Source organism: Oreochromis aureus, linkage group 23, assembly GCF_013358895.1.
Source record: "Oreochromis aureus strain Israel breed Guangdong linkage group 23, ZZ_aureus, whole genome shotgun sequence".
In the NCBI taxonomy this organism is placed as follows: Eukaryota; Metazoa; Chordata; class Actinopteri; order Cichliformes; family Cichlidae; genus Oreochromis; species Oreochromis aureus.
The window spans coordinates 37,755,280-37,772,220 of NC_052963.1; the positions used below are offsets into that span (position 1 = coordinate 37,755,280).

The following is a 16,941-nucleotide window of genomic DNA, read 5'->3' on the forward strand; positions in this document are numbered from 1 at the left end:
TTGTGTCCTGTGTATATATGCAAATAAAAGACATCACACATGGGTGTCTGAAAAGTGACTTTATTGCTTTATATTAACATTTGATGGAATTTTACGCCTCACGCTTAGAGATGTGGCTTTTTACAGGACAGGAATGTTGCTTCATTTGCATGTCGTCTGTTGACACGGGATTTTAATTTCTCGTGCCCTCTTCACACCTCGGTGTTTAGATGTTCGAGGTGCATGTGTTCATCCGCGTGTTAACACCTGCGTTTCCGTTTGGCAGCCTTTTTTTACACACCGATATCAGGTACCAGTCTCTGGGTGCCGAAGAGCAGCTCGGGGATGTCTGTCGGTCTTAGTAACCTGGTGGAGAGAACGAGCACCTGGAGTGGGGAACAACACACTCGTCAGAGTCAAAGGATGTCAACATGTGTAAGCCGACACTTATAAATGAAGCACATGTTCAGAAATTCACAAGCTGCATGAATCAGTTTCTGTTGTAGGTGGGTTATTTTGTTAAGTAGTAGTACTCAGAAGATTGTGGTTTCTTTTTGTGGTTTCTTTTTTTTGAGGTGTCAAAAAAAAGATGTTTTGGTTGGTGACTCTCAAACCAAGGTGGATCTTTTAATTTTAAAGTCTTTGTAAGGGTGATGTTAAATCAAAGACAGCAGTTATCCATATATTTAGTTTGGAGAATAAATATGACTGGAACAATTCAGTAAGTTCATTCAGACATGGGGAACACATACAATCCTGCCATAACTTTCACTTTATAAGTACGTTACTGAAAAAAAGCTTTATAAAATCATTGTGCAGGTTTTTGTGTGTAAAGAATAAAAGCACTGAAAGTTAGGCAACAGCTGAATGAGCACAGGACGGAGTTACAGCGTCGATCCAGAAACGTTATTTATTTATTTTCACGTAAACTTTGGCACAGGTTTGGATGCGAAAGATGGAAATAGAAAATGCAGGAATTATGTCAAGTGCATCCAGCTGCTGTGCAGCACGTGTGAGGCTTTACTTAAAAATCTCTCCCTGCTTTTGGGCGAATTTGGATGGCTGGCCACTTGGCTGCCTGTCACATTTTTCAGTTAATAACAAGCTCAATAAGATTGTAAAATATCCTCAGTAAAATTGCACTTCACCAACAACACAGTATCAAACTGCTTTGTGAGCCTGTGTGTTTTGCGATCTTTAATACTTTGCAGCATATCTGTTAAAAATTCAGCTGATATGAGGTGTGTGTGATGACTAAGATGACTGTTGTTGTTGTTGTTGTGGAGAAGCTGTTTTACAGCAGGTGGACCATGAAACACAATCTCCTCCCAGAGGCTGATAAGATGCATATACCACTCACACGCTGGAAAGCATTGATGCGTCATTGATACGTAATCTTGGGTGTCATTAGTTGTTGATCTTTAAAGCTGATAAGAAATAAACTCGGCCTCCTGGTCTTTCTCATGATAACCGCTTTAACTGAAATGACCGACAGCAGAACAGCTGAATACAGTTAAAGTCTGGTGTCTATGCTCAGACACACATAGATGTTAGGAATTGATGAAGCAACCCCCATCTGGAAGGATACAGGTGGATGCTGGGATGGTGGAGCAACAGGTTCTCATCCCAACACGTTAAGGGGCATGACAGCGGGTTTGCATGAGTCTAAGGTTAAGGTTGGGGTTTGGGCTGGAATAGAAAGCTGCAAGCATTTCATAAGGACGTGGAAGGGTACCTTTTGCGTTACTATGAGACGCTTAGGGGCATGACAAATCGTCGGTATGTTACGCATTGGGAATGATAATGGTCTGGCTGGACACGTTTAAACAGGAGGTAGTGATGTAGGGCAGCAGAAGCACTGAAACGTCAGAGGGAGAGGTGGGACATTTTGCAGCTTACATAGATTGCCAAATTGGGAGAGCGTATTGTGTATGACCTAAGTTCTGATAAGGTTCATCGTTAAATGAAATCCATTCCGGGTGACAGCCCCATGAAGCGATTGCCAATAGTGTGCAATATAAGGCATTTTAAGGTCTCTCGTTTTGCTTACTGCAATAACCCATATCTGCTTTTTGATACTTTTTACCTTGCGCCTGTCTAAATTTTTGTCTGGTAGTGTAATGGATGTTGGATCAGTGGTTGTTTTCTCTTACGCAGCTCTGGATTCAGATGCAGCTTTCAAAAATGTAACTTTAAAATGACAGAAGCACACAGCTGAACGGCTTTAGCTGAAGTATGCACTCCTATAGTTCTGCAGTCCTCATCTGATGTTGTATAACAGAGAAGCCCTGTTTCTTTGCAGTAGTGTTGACTTAACTCCGCGCCCTTAACTGCCTAGAACAGCAGTGGCTGTTTGTGATGGCAGAGTGACTGTATTTCAGAAGAATTACATCCAAGTGCAAAAGCAAAACTTCGCTGTTTGTTTTCGGTGTAAATACTCATGAATGTCTGGTCCAAACACATAAAGTGTGAGCACATCTCTGTGTAAGGGTTAGAGTGCGTGTGGCCCTGCAGGTTATTATATAAGCTGGTCTTTATTCAGTTCTTCTGATTACAGATGGGGGGGCTTTGATCTTTGCCAAGCCTTTCATTGCCTCTGGCCTCCTTCTCGAAGCCTTTTATTAAGACGAGCCTCATGTCCCTCACGTATTTCTTGCACTCCTCTCATCCAGAGGAAATGCATCATCTGCATGTTTTGTGTGTTAGTGTTGACTGCATATGCAATAAGCACTCAAACCACCCAAACACACAGACAGGCAGACAGACTCAACATCTTGTGTATGCAATTACTGCATTAAAAGGTGTAAAGATCAGATGACATGCTCACCTTTATGCCTGATCTGAGCCACCTGTTTATGTAGGTCAGTACTTATGTTTGCTCATGCAGTCAGTCTTTGCTTGAAATTCATCAGATACTACTGAGTATGGAACTTAAGGATTGCTTGATACTGTTAATGTTAGTGTTAAATATCTAATAATCTTTTATATCACCAGTGGCTTTTGTCACAGGAGACGGTAACAAAGCTTGGATAGCTATAATATAATATAATATATACTCACTAGCTCCTTTAACAGGCCCACCTGTTCAACTCTATGTTAACACAAATATCTAAACAGTCAATTACATGGCAGCAACTCGAAGCATTTAGGCAAATAGAGATGGGCAAGATAACTTACTGAAGTTCAAACTAAGCATCACAACGGGGAAGAAAGGTGATTATATGGTTGCTGGTGCCAGACAGGCTGGCCTGAGTATTTCAGAAACTGCTGATCTGCTGTGATTTTCCCATACAACCATCTCTAGGGTTTACAGAGAATTATCCGGCAGGGAGAAAATATCCAGTGAACACAGTTCTCTTCATGAAAAAGGCTGGTTGATGCCTAAGGTCAGAGGAAAATAGCCAGAGTGCAGAAGAGGATCTCTAAACGCATGACGTGCCGAATGCTGAAGCAGATACGCCACAGCAGCAGAAGAACACACCGGGTGGCACTTCTGTCAGTTAAAAACATGAAACTAGGGTTCAACATTTGGATGGTACAGTCAGAATTTTGAATAAACAACATGAAAGCATGGATCCAATGGTGTAGTGGTGTAGGGGATGTTTTCTTGGTATACTCTGTGCCCCTTAGTGCCCACTGAGAATTATTTAAATCCTGCAGACTATCTTGTTGCTGACCATGTCTATCCCTTTATAGCCACAGTGTATCCATATTCTGATGTATTTTGTTAGCTTTTCAAGTTAAAACATCTCAAACCCGTCCACTAAAAAGTGTCCAATCAGTGTATATTACTATAAACAGTTCAACATAAAGCAAAATATGGAGCTCAGACATTAGGTTTCACTTTGTATGGCATCACTTTAAGTGATATGACTGCAATAAAAACAGAAAACGGCAGAAGTTATTTCAGTGCTCATTCTTGAGGTTACCGCATGCAGGTAAAGCTTACTAGCATGGATCTCAATTCTGCTTTAAAACATAATGTGTTTCATTTAAATTTACCAGTGAAGCCGTTCATAGTTTGAACAAAACTTTTCCCCAGTTATTGAACAACATCATGTCCACACTAGCTCAATGAGAGTGGAAGCAGAGCTGGGAAAGAGCAACGTCACCTGACAGCGACAGGCCACAGACTCACCTGGGTCCCCGGTCTGTGTGTGGCAACAATCTCTTTGATGAGACGAAGTTCTGATGGTGTGACTCCACCAACCATGAAGAGGAAGAGCAGAGGGTTGTCACCAGGATGTGGACGGCTCACCTGGAGTTAAGACGAGACATTTTGACAGGTATTTTTAGGCCACTGGAGTTGTTTATGCTGCTTCTTTCCTTCCTTTGATAAACGTATTTTTGTCCACTGAACACTTTATATCATCTCTTTTCTATTTAACACCTGTGCCATCTCTTATGTATTATTGCTGAGTCACCTCTCAGCTGGATTCTTGTGATATTGTGGTGCCACTGATCACAGTGCACCTGCTAACAACACTCGGAGGGAGACGTCTCCTCACACTGGTGTCATGATGGCTAACACGTGGACATGTAAGCTCTACACACACACTTACACAACACAACACGCAGACACCTAAATGTCCCACATCACCTGTGTCAGGGCGCATCTCACAGACTGATATAAAATAAATTGTGCTAGCACATTATTAACTGTCATTTAAAATGCTGTTTTAACAGCAGGTCATGTCTGGTGCTTATGTTGGTGAGCAATGGCTTTGTACTATTGGTCAGTGGGCAGCAGTCAGGACGAGCCTGTGAATGCTAACCAAGCAATCAGAGCTGCAGGGGGTGGACCTAAGGAGAGAGTGGCTATCCACGTGAAGCAGCAGCAGGCTGGGATAAAGCATGTCAGGGATGATTCAACATGTGTTCATGGGAAATTTTGGGAACTTGCTCAGCTCAAGCTGTATGTTGTACATCTAGGCAGATCTGGTGGGACTTCTAAACATCGCAGACATGGCATCCCCATGTGTAAGTAAATCCCCACTAGTGTGTTCCCTGGATCTGAACCTCACATGGTGAGGGAGGGGCTGTGAGCTGAATGTGGTGCAGAGTGTGTCTGAGGCAAAAAAAAACACCCCATACTTTTAGACATCATCTGTGGACTTTTTCTAAAATGCCACTCACCAAACAGTTTAATGTGAATTCTAAAAAAAAAGAATCTCAACATTATCTGCCTCTGTCTTTTGCTAGACACCAGCTATTAATTTATTAAATAAAAAATAAATTCAGTTTAGTTCAATTTAAAGCAGCCCATAAAAACACAAAGATGAGCACAAAACACAGAATCATGGCAAATATCAACTGAATCATTTGAAAAAAAATCTATAAATCTATATAAAATCATTAAGCAAAAAACTTTTTTGGGACTATGGATATAAACTAGTGCTGTCAGGGTTAATCTCGCTAAAATGAAGTTAACGCCATAACCGCATTAACGCGGCGAATCTCCGTTAGCTCGTTAACGCGTTAGCGCCGTGCAGCCGCACGCACAGGTCGATGCGCGCTAATTCGCTAATGGAGATTTGCCGCATTAATGCGGTTATGGGGTTAACATCATTTTAGAATAGAATAGAATAGCTTTTTATTGTCACTGTTACAAGAACAGTGAAAGGCAGTGAAAGATACACAAGAAAGATTTTAACGAGATTAACGCTGACAGCACTAATATAAACCCATTTTAGGCTGACATTTTTCAAGTTTCACTACTGCTTGGTTAGTAATTTGTTGGAATCAAGATGGTGTCATCCATCCAAACTACATGTGACTGCAGCAGTCTGCTAGCAACCAAAGAAATCACAAAGAGGTTTTGGGTGAAGCATCCTGTTTGCACCCAGTTTCATTCAGCTGCAATGGGGCAACTCCAGCAACCACTTGGCCAATACACTTTTTTTTTTGTCTAGTAACCAGAGGTTGAAAAGCGGTTGCCAAGTGGTCTCTAAGCCTTTGTGACTGATGCCTTAGCTTGACTTGTACTGCTAACTAACTAATCAACACTATGGTCAATTAGTGTGGATGGACCCTCTGGGTTAAGATTTCCCCTTTGACATCTGGTAACCATTAACAGGTAAACCAGAACAAAACAGAATCAGATAGTTTATCCATTCTGCTTGTCAGAGAATTCAAGTAAAGAAGCAATCTGATGTGCAGAAATAGTGGAAATCCTTTACAAACGAGCCCGGAACTTCACTGCAGAAAATCAAAAGTTTACTATGTCTTTTGGATTTTCTGTTCTGATGAGTTTATTTAAATGATTTTTATAAAATAAAATAAAAATAGTTCCCCTACAGGGATCAATAAAGATGTCCTTATCTTTATCACAAAAACCGTTCAGATTTCAGATAAAATGTAGCAACAGGGTACTCACAAACAGCAGATTTCAATCTACACAAAGTGAAGAAGTAAAGTCTTCACTACACTTGTAGCACACAGAACAACTTTATGGCTTGACCGACACGATAGGGTCATCGGGGTTATCAGATGATGACCATGATGAGGCTACAAGCTGAAACGCGCCAGTCAAGCAACAACGTTGTTCTATAAAATACAAGTGTTGTTGTTTTGACCAGTCCAGACTTTCTCCTCTCCTCCATGCACTATTTGCATTTGTAAACTGTGCAAGATAAATCACTCTGTGATTCTCTGGTGTCAGTCATAGGCAAGAACTATGGTTGCATTAACTCAAATGGGCAGCAGCAAGATCGCTTGTACAACTTGGATTCTGCTTAAACAAAGACTAAATATGGTACACCAGACACACAAATAATTTGGTTACAGACAGTTTAAGATGACAGTTTGAAACAACACTGCACAGGCTTTCAGCGGGTCATGGTCCAGACAGCAGGGTCCACTGTGTTTTAATAATGTAAACTGTGTTCACAGTAAGCTCTGTGGCTGAAAATAGAAGTTTTATAGGAGGTGTTTTATGGCATAAAGGGTGTGCGCACTGGGCTCCTATAGACTACAAGGTCAGCTTTATAGGTTTAGGCTGTCTGAGTTGGTGGTTCTTGAGCCAAGTTTCTTAATTTGAGTGAAACCGGGCCACAGTTACACAACTTGTCTAATTCCTTCCTCTGGGTAATCATCAGTTTAAGCAGGCCCAGATGTGGGATAATCAGACTGTGGAGAGTGATCCACTCTGCAGTAAATGTACATTATGCATAGTATTAGAAAAAAAACTCGGACTAGTGCTAAAATAATGAAAGAATAATGAAAGAATAAGTCAATTATCAACTTTTAACAATTAAAATTTGCAAATCAAACTGCATTACTTCTTTCTTTTCTGTTTCGGTTCCCATTAAGGTCTTGCTCTTTAAGAGCCTCGATATCATAATGTGCTGCTGTCATCTGAGGATTATTTTCTGCCTTAAAATAAATGTGATTCTTTGAAGCAGTGACCTGGCATAGCTTCTACTGTGAGCTGGATATCCATTTTGAAGGCTTTATGACCAGATCCAGGCAAAAACGTTGGGGTACGGCAGACTACAGATTCAGTTCTCAGATGTGTTTTTTTCTGCAAATCTTTCTGCAAAAGTTGCAAATCCATTGCTATCCTAGATATCCTAGATATTTAAAAAAAAAAATCATATAATACATATTATGCATTTATCATAAGGGTAGCTGTAGCTCAGGAGGTAGAGCAGGTCAGATCGGAAGGTTGATGGTTTGATCCCTGACTCCTCCAGTCTGCATGTCAAGTATCCTTGGGCAAGATACTAACCCCACGTTGCTCTCCGATGCGTTCATCGGAGTATGAAAGATGTGTGAATGTAGTTAGAAAGCACAAAGTATAGAGAAAGTGCTTGTGAGACTGGGTGTGATTGGGTGAATGTGGCATGTTGTATAGAGTGCTTTGAGTACTCTAGGAGGGTAGAAAAATGCTAAATAAGAATTAGTTCATTTACCATCACAGTAGCATGAGTTTTTATTTGACACATCATGTTTGTTGAGTGAATAGGCATTACTTAGACTAGATTTTTTATATTACCCATTACTGTAATCACATTACATTTTTCTGTATAAAGCAATGATATTATGTGTGGTTCTTTAATTACCTGTATATTGGACTGAATTAGATAGAAAATAGCGGAAATAGTAATAATAATAATAATATTAATAAATTTTATTTATAAAACGCCTTTTAAGGCACCCAATGACACGTAACAATAGAATTGTTTGCCTCAGCCTGGGAGCAGAGCAGCTAAAAGTTCTGCTTCCCATGGTGGTGAGGCGGAAAGAAGGCACAGCAAGCTGGATAGAAGAAGAGGATCGAAGTGAGTGGGCAGAAGAGGTAGTGCTTAACAGATCAGAACGGTAAGGAGGAGCAAGGTTATGAAAGGCCTTGAAGGTGAGCAGAAGAAGTTTGTATATTATTTCACTGGGTGCCAGTGAAGTTCCTGAAGAACAGAGATGATGTGCTGGTAGGATGGGGTTCTGGTAATAATGCGGGTTTTGAACAATCAATAGTGAGAGTGAAATGATTTGCCTTCAGTAGGTTGGATTTAAAGCAAATAAGAAGGATTTCAGTTTTATCCTCATTAGGCTTAAGAAAATTAGAGCTGAACCAGGATTTTAAATTAGATAGGCATTCTGTAAGGGAAGAAGGGGTGGGAGGGAGGAATCAGGCCTGCAGGAGAGATATAACTGGGTGTCATCAGCAAAACAGAGAAAGTGAAGATCAAATTTGCGGAAAATGGTACCAAGAGGAAGGATGTATATTATGAAGAGAAGAGGGCCTAAGACTGAGCCTTGGGGTACACCAGAAGTCACTGGGAATATAGGAAAGCGAAATGATTTAAGATGATCCTTACTTTTATTTTTATTTCACAAAAGGACAATAACATGACATTACAGTTAAACTGCATTCGAGGTTAGAAGCAACTGCTTCTGGGACAACACTTACTCTCTGCAAATGTCTGCAAAAACACTACGCTAACACAAAGCTAGCAGTGAAGAATCCAGATTGATATTAAAGCACAGTATTGGGGAGTAACAGAAAACATGTACTGGTATTACATATTTAAAATACAAAATATGAGTAACTGTATTTCGTTACAGTTGCCGTTTAAATAAGTGAATAAGTGAAACACATATAGATCCCAAACAGAGATCAAAAATCACCCATAGGTGACAGGCACTGGAATATCATGAAGATTTAAGTCATCTGCAATCATTAAGTTTGCAGATGACACCATGGCAATTGGCCTCATCAATGACAACAATGAGGCCGCCTACAGGGAGGAGGTGGATCGTCTGGCTGAGTGGTGCAACACCAACAACCTGCTGCTCAACACTGAGAAGACCAAAGCGCTCATCGTGGACTACAGGAGGAATGCTGACCCACATCCACCCATCTACATTAAAGGGACGGCGTGTGAGCAGCTTCAAGTTCCTGGGTGTCCACATCTCCGAGGATCTCATCGGACAACCAACTGGCTGGTCACTCAGCACCTCTTCATCCTGAGGACTGAGGAAGAACCACCTGTCCTCAGACATCCTGGTGAACTTCTACCGCTGCACCATCGAGAGCATCCTGACCAACTGTATAACAGAGCTGCTCTGCCTCGGACCTGAAGGCGTTGAGGGTCGTGAAAACCGCCCAGCGCATTGCCGGAGCACCACTTCCTGCCATAAATGACATCTACAGGAAGCGGTGTCTTAAAAGGACTGGGAAAATCATCAAAGACCCCAGTCACCCAGCACATGGACTCTTCACCCTCCTGCCCTCGGGGAGGCGCTACAGGAGCCTCGGACTAAGACCACCACGTTCCGGAACAGCTTCTTCCCTACAGCTGTCAGACTCCTGAACTCTGCCTCCTGACATCTGACCCACATTAAACTCATGGACTGAACATACACACACCTACAACCACCTACACACACACACAATGGACAAAAACAAACGAATGGACAACTGTACCCTCACAATAATAACATGGACTGAACCACCACTTGTAACCAGTAGCACTTTATATAGCCTCTGTAGAAATTAGCCACATATCCCACGGATCTAAACTGCACTACTGTATAATTCTGTACAATAATAATTATAGTTCTACAACTGTTTACAACTTGTATAGTTCATATTTCTGTATAGTTTCATATTTTATATTTCTGTACAGTTTTCATATTTATATCCTGTTCATAGCCTGTACATAGCTTGCACACTCACTACAGCCTGTACATACTTATAGTTATAACATATTCATAACCTACCTTCATACCGTGTACATTGTAATATACCCATAATAGACCCATATTTTGTACCCTCATACCTATATTAGACCCATTTTTGTAATATATCTTTATTATTGCTAAGCACTTTCTGGATGGATGCAAACTGCATTTCGTTGCCTTGTACTTGTCACATGTGCAATGACAATAAAGTTAAATTCTATTCTAATTCTATTCTATTCTAAGATATTCATCTCCACAGACTATAAAGGCTTCATGCTTTTTCATCAGTAATCTCTGATTTTCTTCAAATGAGCTGCCAAAAGTGACTCCTTTTTACCAGTCATACAATAAAGATGTCTCATTCTTGGGAATCAAGAAAAATAGTCAGCAAACCCTTTCTAGTTATATCTTTGGTTGATATGTATAACAGACTTGAAGTACAGCACAAACACTTTTGAAAATGTGTACAAAAAGTATTAATTTGGCGGTTTATCCTCTAAAGGGTTGATTTTTGTATAGTCATTTCATTCAGCTTCTATTTGTAGAAGCATTTCATGTTATGTGTGGGATTTCTGAAATCTGCCATATCCAAAAAATTGCGATGCAATATAATAATAATAATAATAATAATGCATTGGATTTATATAGCGCTTTTCAAGGCACCCAAAGCGCTTTACAATGACATTATTCATTCATGCTCACATTCACACACTGGTGGAGGCAAGCTACGGTTGTAGCCACAGCTGCCCTGGGGCAGACTGACAGAAGCGAGGCTGCCATATCGCGCCATCGGCCCCTCTGGCCAACACCAGTAGGCGGTAGGGTAAAGTGTCTTGCCCAAGGACACAACGACCAGGACAGAGAGGCTGGGGATCGAACCGGCGACCTTCCGGTGCCCTTCCCAACCCCCTGAGCCACGGTCGCCCCGTATATATAGATGTAAATGAAAATTTGTTTAAAACTATATTTGATCAAAAACAAAGTACAAAGACATCGTAATAAAAAGGTGAAGCTGAAAAATTGATTTATTTATTTGGAACATGATGCTAGCACATGTTGGTAAAAAACTAGCACAGGAATATGTTACGACATGTTTATCACTGTGAATACTGAATTTTCTCTTTTTTAACTGCAGTCATTTAGCAACCAAAGAAATCAATTGCTTTAGTGTGAAAGTGAATGGTAAAGGGTTGACATCGGCTTTCAGTGTCTTGACAGTTTGGGATCTACATTGTGATTTTCTGTTTCACAGTATACCAAATGACTGGAATGCAGGTGCCGCATGCACATTTCAGGATAAATGGTGCCTTCAGAGATGCGCATGTTACCAGAGCCATGTATACTAATGTAACCCAGTTGTAAAGTTTCCACATTTAATCTTCTATCTATCCGTCCATTCATACATTTTCTTAACAGTTTATCCAATTTAAGTATAAATAACTCAAATCAGGTATTTCTTCTGTGACAGAGCTGACTCTGCTGCATATATGTGTTTGTGAGGAATGTCTAACCTTCATGAACATGCTGAAGCCGGTCTTCAACAGGTCTGTAAGACCTCCAGACATGTGCTCGATGTCAGGACATTCACGTCGATCAGGGTGAAAGACTTCCTCTAGAATCTGCCGCAGGAAAGGTCGATAGGTCGCCTGCAAAGCATAAATATCAAACCACACAAATAAGCATGCTGAACATCTCCAATGACAGTGGAGGTTTTTCTTTATAACAGCCTCTATGCAAATATACAGATTGCTACATGTGTTTAAATTGGTGGTTGAAGAACTGTTGGTGTCTTCGTGGAGCCCATATTGTTCTGGGCTTTTAGCCCCTGCATGATTATGTGAATGGCTGTGGGTGTGAGACAGTGAAGTTATAAACAGCCCTGTTCAAGCTCTGCACAGGCTGCTGACTTATGAGTCAATTCAGGAAGAGCTTTTAAAACTGCGCGGTAAAGAACCCCACATGGTTATATGTGGCTAAAAAAAGCACTCTGGCCAACCATGTGGGTGATAAAGGGATGAATCAAATGAAGAATGTGATTTTCCATTAACATGATTCCCAGAAACCAAGATTATTCAGACAGGAATATTTAAGTTCGTGCTGACTAGTTCAACTATTCTCTGTCCAGTCTGAATTATTATTAGCAGCAAATGGTTGTGAATGGGTCACTGTGAAATTTGGTGAACACATCAATCCCCCCTTTCGCCTTAGACAGCTTAGTGTGTGACGTAACTTGCTTCTTCAAAGTAGACACCTGGCCCACTTTTCCAAAGTTTCAGCAGCCTTGCTTTTATAATAACAGCAGTTTATGTTTTGTCCCACTTCACAGAGAAAAGAAGGTGTTTCAATAAAGTGTGTGTCCTTGGAGGAGCTGAATTGCACAACCTCAACTAAAGCTTCATAAATGTCTTCGAGTATTTACAGTGATCCATGGAGGAAAAAAAAAAAAAAAAACCTCTAACAGAGGACTTTTTCTGCCCAGTGACCCAGGACAAAATGAACCATTTATAGCCCTCAAAGCTAGCGGATCAAGAATTCAAGGCAGATTTTTTTTTTCCGAAGCTTGCTCTCTCAGAGAACAATAAAGACCCAGATAAGACTTGGCAAAGCCTTATTTGAGTACTGTGAATAGCATAAGTGTCTAAATAAACATTGTGAACATGTTCCAGAACTGAAACTCTCTATTTTACATCAGGTTATATTTGGTGGGAAGGAGCGGATTATCCTTTAGATCATTGGTAGAAAATAAATAAAAATAATATTGAGCTGAACAGTTCCAGTTTCTCATGTGGACCCTTGGAAAAATTACTTGCCCACCCCCGATTTAGATCTTGCAAAGAAACAAGCACTAAAAACACACACCTACACATGCAATACTGTCTAAATGTTAATGCGTCCAGGTGTTTCTGCCCACAGACATCCTCTCAATATGCATCATTCTTAACAGACACCTCAGAGCCTCCCACTCCTCAACTACCTGCAGGAGAATCCAGATCAGGCTTGGGGAAATCCTGCTGTCCAAATGATATAAACTAACATACACCTCCACCAAAATGACTGTGCGGCTTGGGTCACTCTGCACAAACCAACCTTGGAGTAAACACAGTAATGATTCACCTCTGGCTCAAACATGATCGTGCATGCGCATACGCAACATCAAGGCATAAACAGGCATAAACAACAAATCCAACCCGTAGTCACGCACTCTCCATTATCATCTGAATTTGAAAAACCTAAAACCAATACCATTAAACCACCACCCACATGTTAAAAACAATATTAGAATTAGTCATATGATAATGTCAGTGCTTAAATATTCCTTTGCATACACAAACATGTGAGGGCACATACACACCCCCGTCAAATGTGAGGATCAGGTTTCCCCATGGGTTTTATTGGCTTTGAGGTAGATGAACTAATTAATGTTCCAAAACAACAGGTGATAAAATGAAAAACACAAATGGAGCATGGAAAACAGCAGTCTGGCATCTACCGGGAAACAACCCAGTCAAAAATATGATAAAGTTGTACTATGCATATCATTTAAATGCCTAAAAATGGTGATGTTTAATTCATCAGCCTGTGGACTCTTTTCTTTTTGATCATTCCTGTCAAAATATGAAACCCTTTAGAGAGTCATGCTAAATGTTAAGTATGTAAAGGAATTCACTCTCTATAGCAGGATGTAGGTAGTAGAAAAATTGATGCCAGTATTCTATATGCTGTAATTTGTTTAAATTTAAATGAATAAACCGCCAATTGATGGCAAAAACAATCTCAGACGTGGCTCTCCCCAAACCTGGGCAACACACAACCACGAGGCCATCTCCTCCCATTAATATATCAATATAATGAATAAAAATAATTAGAAAAAATTTGCATAATAATAATTTCAAAGCAACAATGAGTTTGCTTGATCTGTTTCCTGGCAGGAAACAGTAGCTTCCCGAACCAGAAGTCACTTATAAGGGAAGAGCTGATCAAGAAACAGAAACTGTATGTTAGCAACTTTACTTATCACAAGGTAGGCCAGCCTTAAATAATACCCTCATTTATTATTTTTTTCTATGTAACGTCTAAAATTAATATAATTGTATATTAAATAACAATTGAAATTAATGTTTAGGGTCATAGAATCAATAGGAAAAGTTAAAGTCATTTCCAGTCACTGACCCTGCTGGACATTAATTTTCGTTTTCTGAATTTCATTTTTACTTTGGATGCACTTATGCCTTAGATTGCTTCACATCTCATGTAGGTGGTAATAGATTATATCTTATTACCATGTCAATGCAATGACTGGTCATAATAGAAAGAGAAAAGATGTTATATAAGACAAAAAAACCTGAGTAAATACCTCAGAAAGCCTCAAAAACCCACGCAAGAGGGAGGACAGTCTATCTAGTCATAGGTGTGTATGCTCACCCATGTGTCACAATCTGCTCAATGTAGACGCAAATGATTCATTTTCTTGTTACTATGGTTTTTGGTTGGTTATACAACTCTCCCACCTCGTTGCGAGTCTCTGAAAGTCTTAAAACTTTTCATCATGATGCAAATGCTTGCTACTAAGAACATTTTCCACCCAATTTCAAGTGGTTCCCAGAAAAGCAATAAAATCAAGCCCTTTGTTGAACTCGAATTCAGTGTTTTTTTTTAGAGTCTCGCTGTTACAGCTTGATTACTTATAGCCCACTGTTTTTTTTTTCTCGGAATTTCAATAGTGCACTGTTACTCACACCATGACATGTGCCTGGAAATGTGCAATTTTTGTGCGCCTCTACAACGAGAATACACGTGACCATTCAAGGCTGTAAGTGCGGCTGTCTGCTGGTCAGAATAATTATGGTTGTAACAAAGAAAGCCTAACTGAAGCAAACAAAGGAGCTGCGGTTTTTGATTTTAATTTGAAATATTTTTATGTTTAGTGTTATAATCATACAAATTTAGTTACAACACAACACAAATGACAACATGCAATGACAGAGCTCAACCCCAAAACAACCCTACTTAAGCCACGACTTAATTAATTTGCTCTTGTTCACCGCTTTGATGAACCCCAAAAACACTTGATTACTGAAGCTGATGGCACACAACACTCATTCCCTCACACTAGGATAAAAACACATGATTCCCATGAGTCCCATCACAGAGTCAGAGCAAGAGATTCTGACCCATGTCAAGCCAAAGCCACAATCATGTCTCTCCACATATTCTTTTGTTAAGGGAGGGTTATATAACATCATTACACTGGATTTACAGGTACCACACGCACACAACACACCCACAAGAAAAGGGGTAGATAGCACAGAACAACTTGACTCCTCTTCAGTGGCCTTAAACATTGGAGTGAGGACCTCCGCATATTAATAAGAAAACGTCAGGTGTGGGCTTCAATGGAGGAAGGGTTGCAGCCTCAGAGAGGCTGGAGGATTTCTGATGTTTCTCAAGAACAGGCAGTAGCTGGCAGATATCATCCTGTTCTACTTTCATATGAAATCATTTTATAATAGTCCTGGAACAAGGACAGCCAGGTCTGGCCTAACACAATGCTTCTCACATGCATCCAAAATGCTTGCTCAGTCAAGAGGCTACTGGCACATTTTCACAGACATTGCATGATTATTATTATATTTTCAGATGCAGAAAAAAGAGACTGAGTCATGAAATGTATTCAAACTTCTGTGTTAATCAAAAACATAAGCCTGAACTGGAACAGTTACCTTCCAGCATATGTAAGTTGTCTGCTCCAGTCTTGGGGCACACCTCCGAATCTGAATTCCACATCAGCACAAAATTTGAGCACTGGGAGCTTCATTGCACAGGCCACCTACAGTAACATGTAGGTGGCCCATACAGACAATTTATATAAGGTAATTCTTGTCTAGTTGGGAGGACAGAAGAGGAGAGAAGAGAGCTGCAGAAGCACAGCTGTCTGTTTTCTACTTATGGTGGAGCTTTTTTTCCTTTTCTCAATTTCTATGTACTAAAGAGTGAATACAAGAAACATTGTGTAAAAATGACAAATTACATTTTTTGTAGTTGTTATGTCTACATTGTTCATTGGTTGAAGATGTTTAGACTGCAAACAGGCAAGACTTAGAACGTCACTGATCCCAGTCTTTGAAGTTAGCTAGCTGTGGTTTGATTTTCTGTGAATACATGCAAGCCAGAGAGAAAGAGAGTTCTCATTCTTGTCAAGAAACCAAAGTAAGTTATTTCACAAAGTAATTACATTTTCCTATGACTTTTATAGTAACTACTTTATATTAAATGTCATATACTTTATATTGTGGCTAAAATGTTTGAAAAAGCATGTACAATGGAAAAAAGATTGCAACATTCAAATGCATTTCAACCATATTATCTCACTATTCTGACGAACTTCATCTCCAAGGTTTTCTACATCATGGCTGTATGATTGGTTAAATAATTGATGTAAGATTTGAGAGAATCACTCAAGAAATAAACCTCAGTGGATAGAAGGAGGAGAATAGGCAAGAAAAAGACTAAATGACAAGGACACAAAAGTATTGTTAAATGAAACTTCAGCAAAAGCTTAAGTTCCAAGAATATTTCTTTTACTTTCAATCGACTGACCTTAAAGCTCCTGGCCTATAATTCTCTGACAAACTGCCCAATCAGAATGAAGGACAACAGCAGCGAAGCCGCCACTCTAGAATGTCACTGTCTATACCAAAAGGACAAAGCTTTCAGATGCACTCAGAGGGCCTTTGGAGTTACATAAGCTCCAAGACGAGTGTGACGAGGCTCTCGCAG

At 40.1% G+C, this 16,941-nt stretch overlaps 1 protein-coding gene across 1 annotated transcript in view; it reads right to left on the reverse strand.

Moving 5' to 3' along the window:
* Positions 1–44: 44 nt before the first annotated feature.
* scfd2 (sec1 family domain containing 2) overlaps positions 45–16,941 on the reverse strand; it is a 101,168-nt gene continuing 84,271 nt past the window's right edge. The window contains exons 7-9 of the mRNA XM_031753888.2: positions 11,676–11,810; positions 4,118–4,237; positions 45–365 (exon numbers count right to left, since the gene is read on the reverse strand). Of these exons, the coding sequence (XP_031609748.1) occupies positions 273–365; positions 4,118–4,237; positions 11,676–11,810 (348 nt within the window). The 3' untranslated portion in view covers positions 45–272. The remainder of the gene's footprint in view (positions 366–4,117; positions 4,238–11,675; positions 11,811–16,941) is intronic.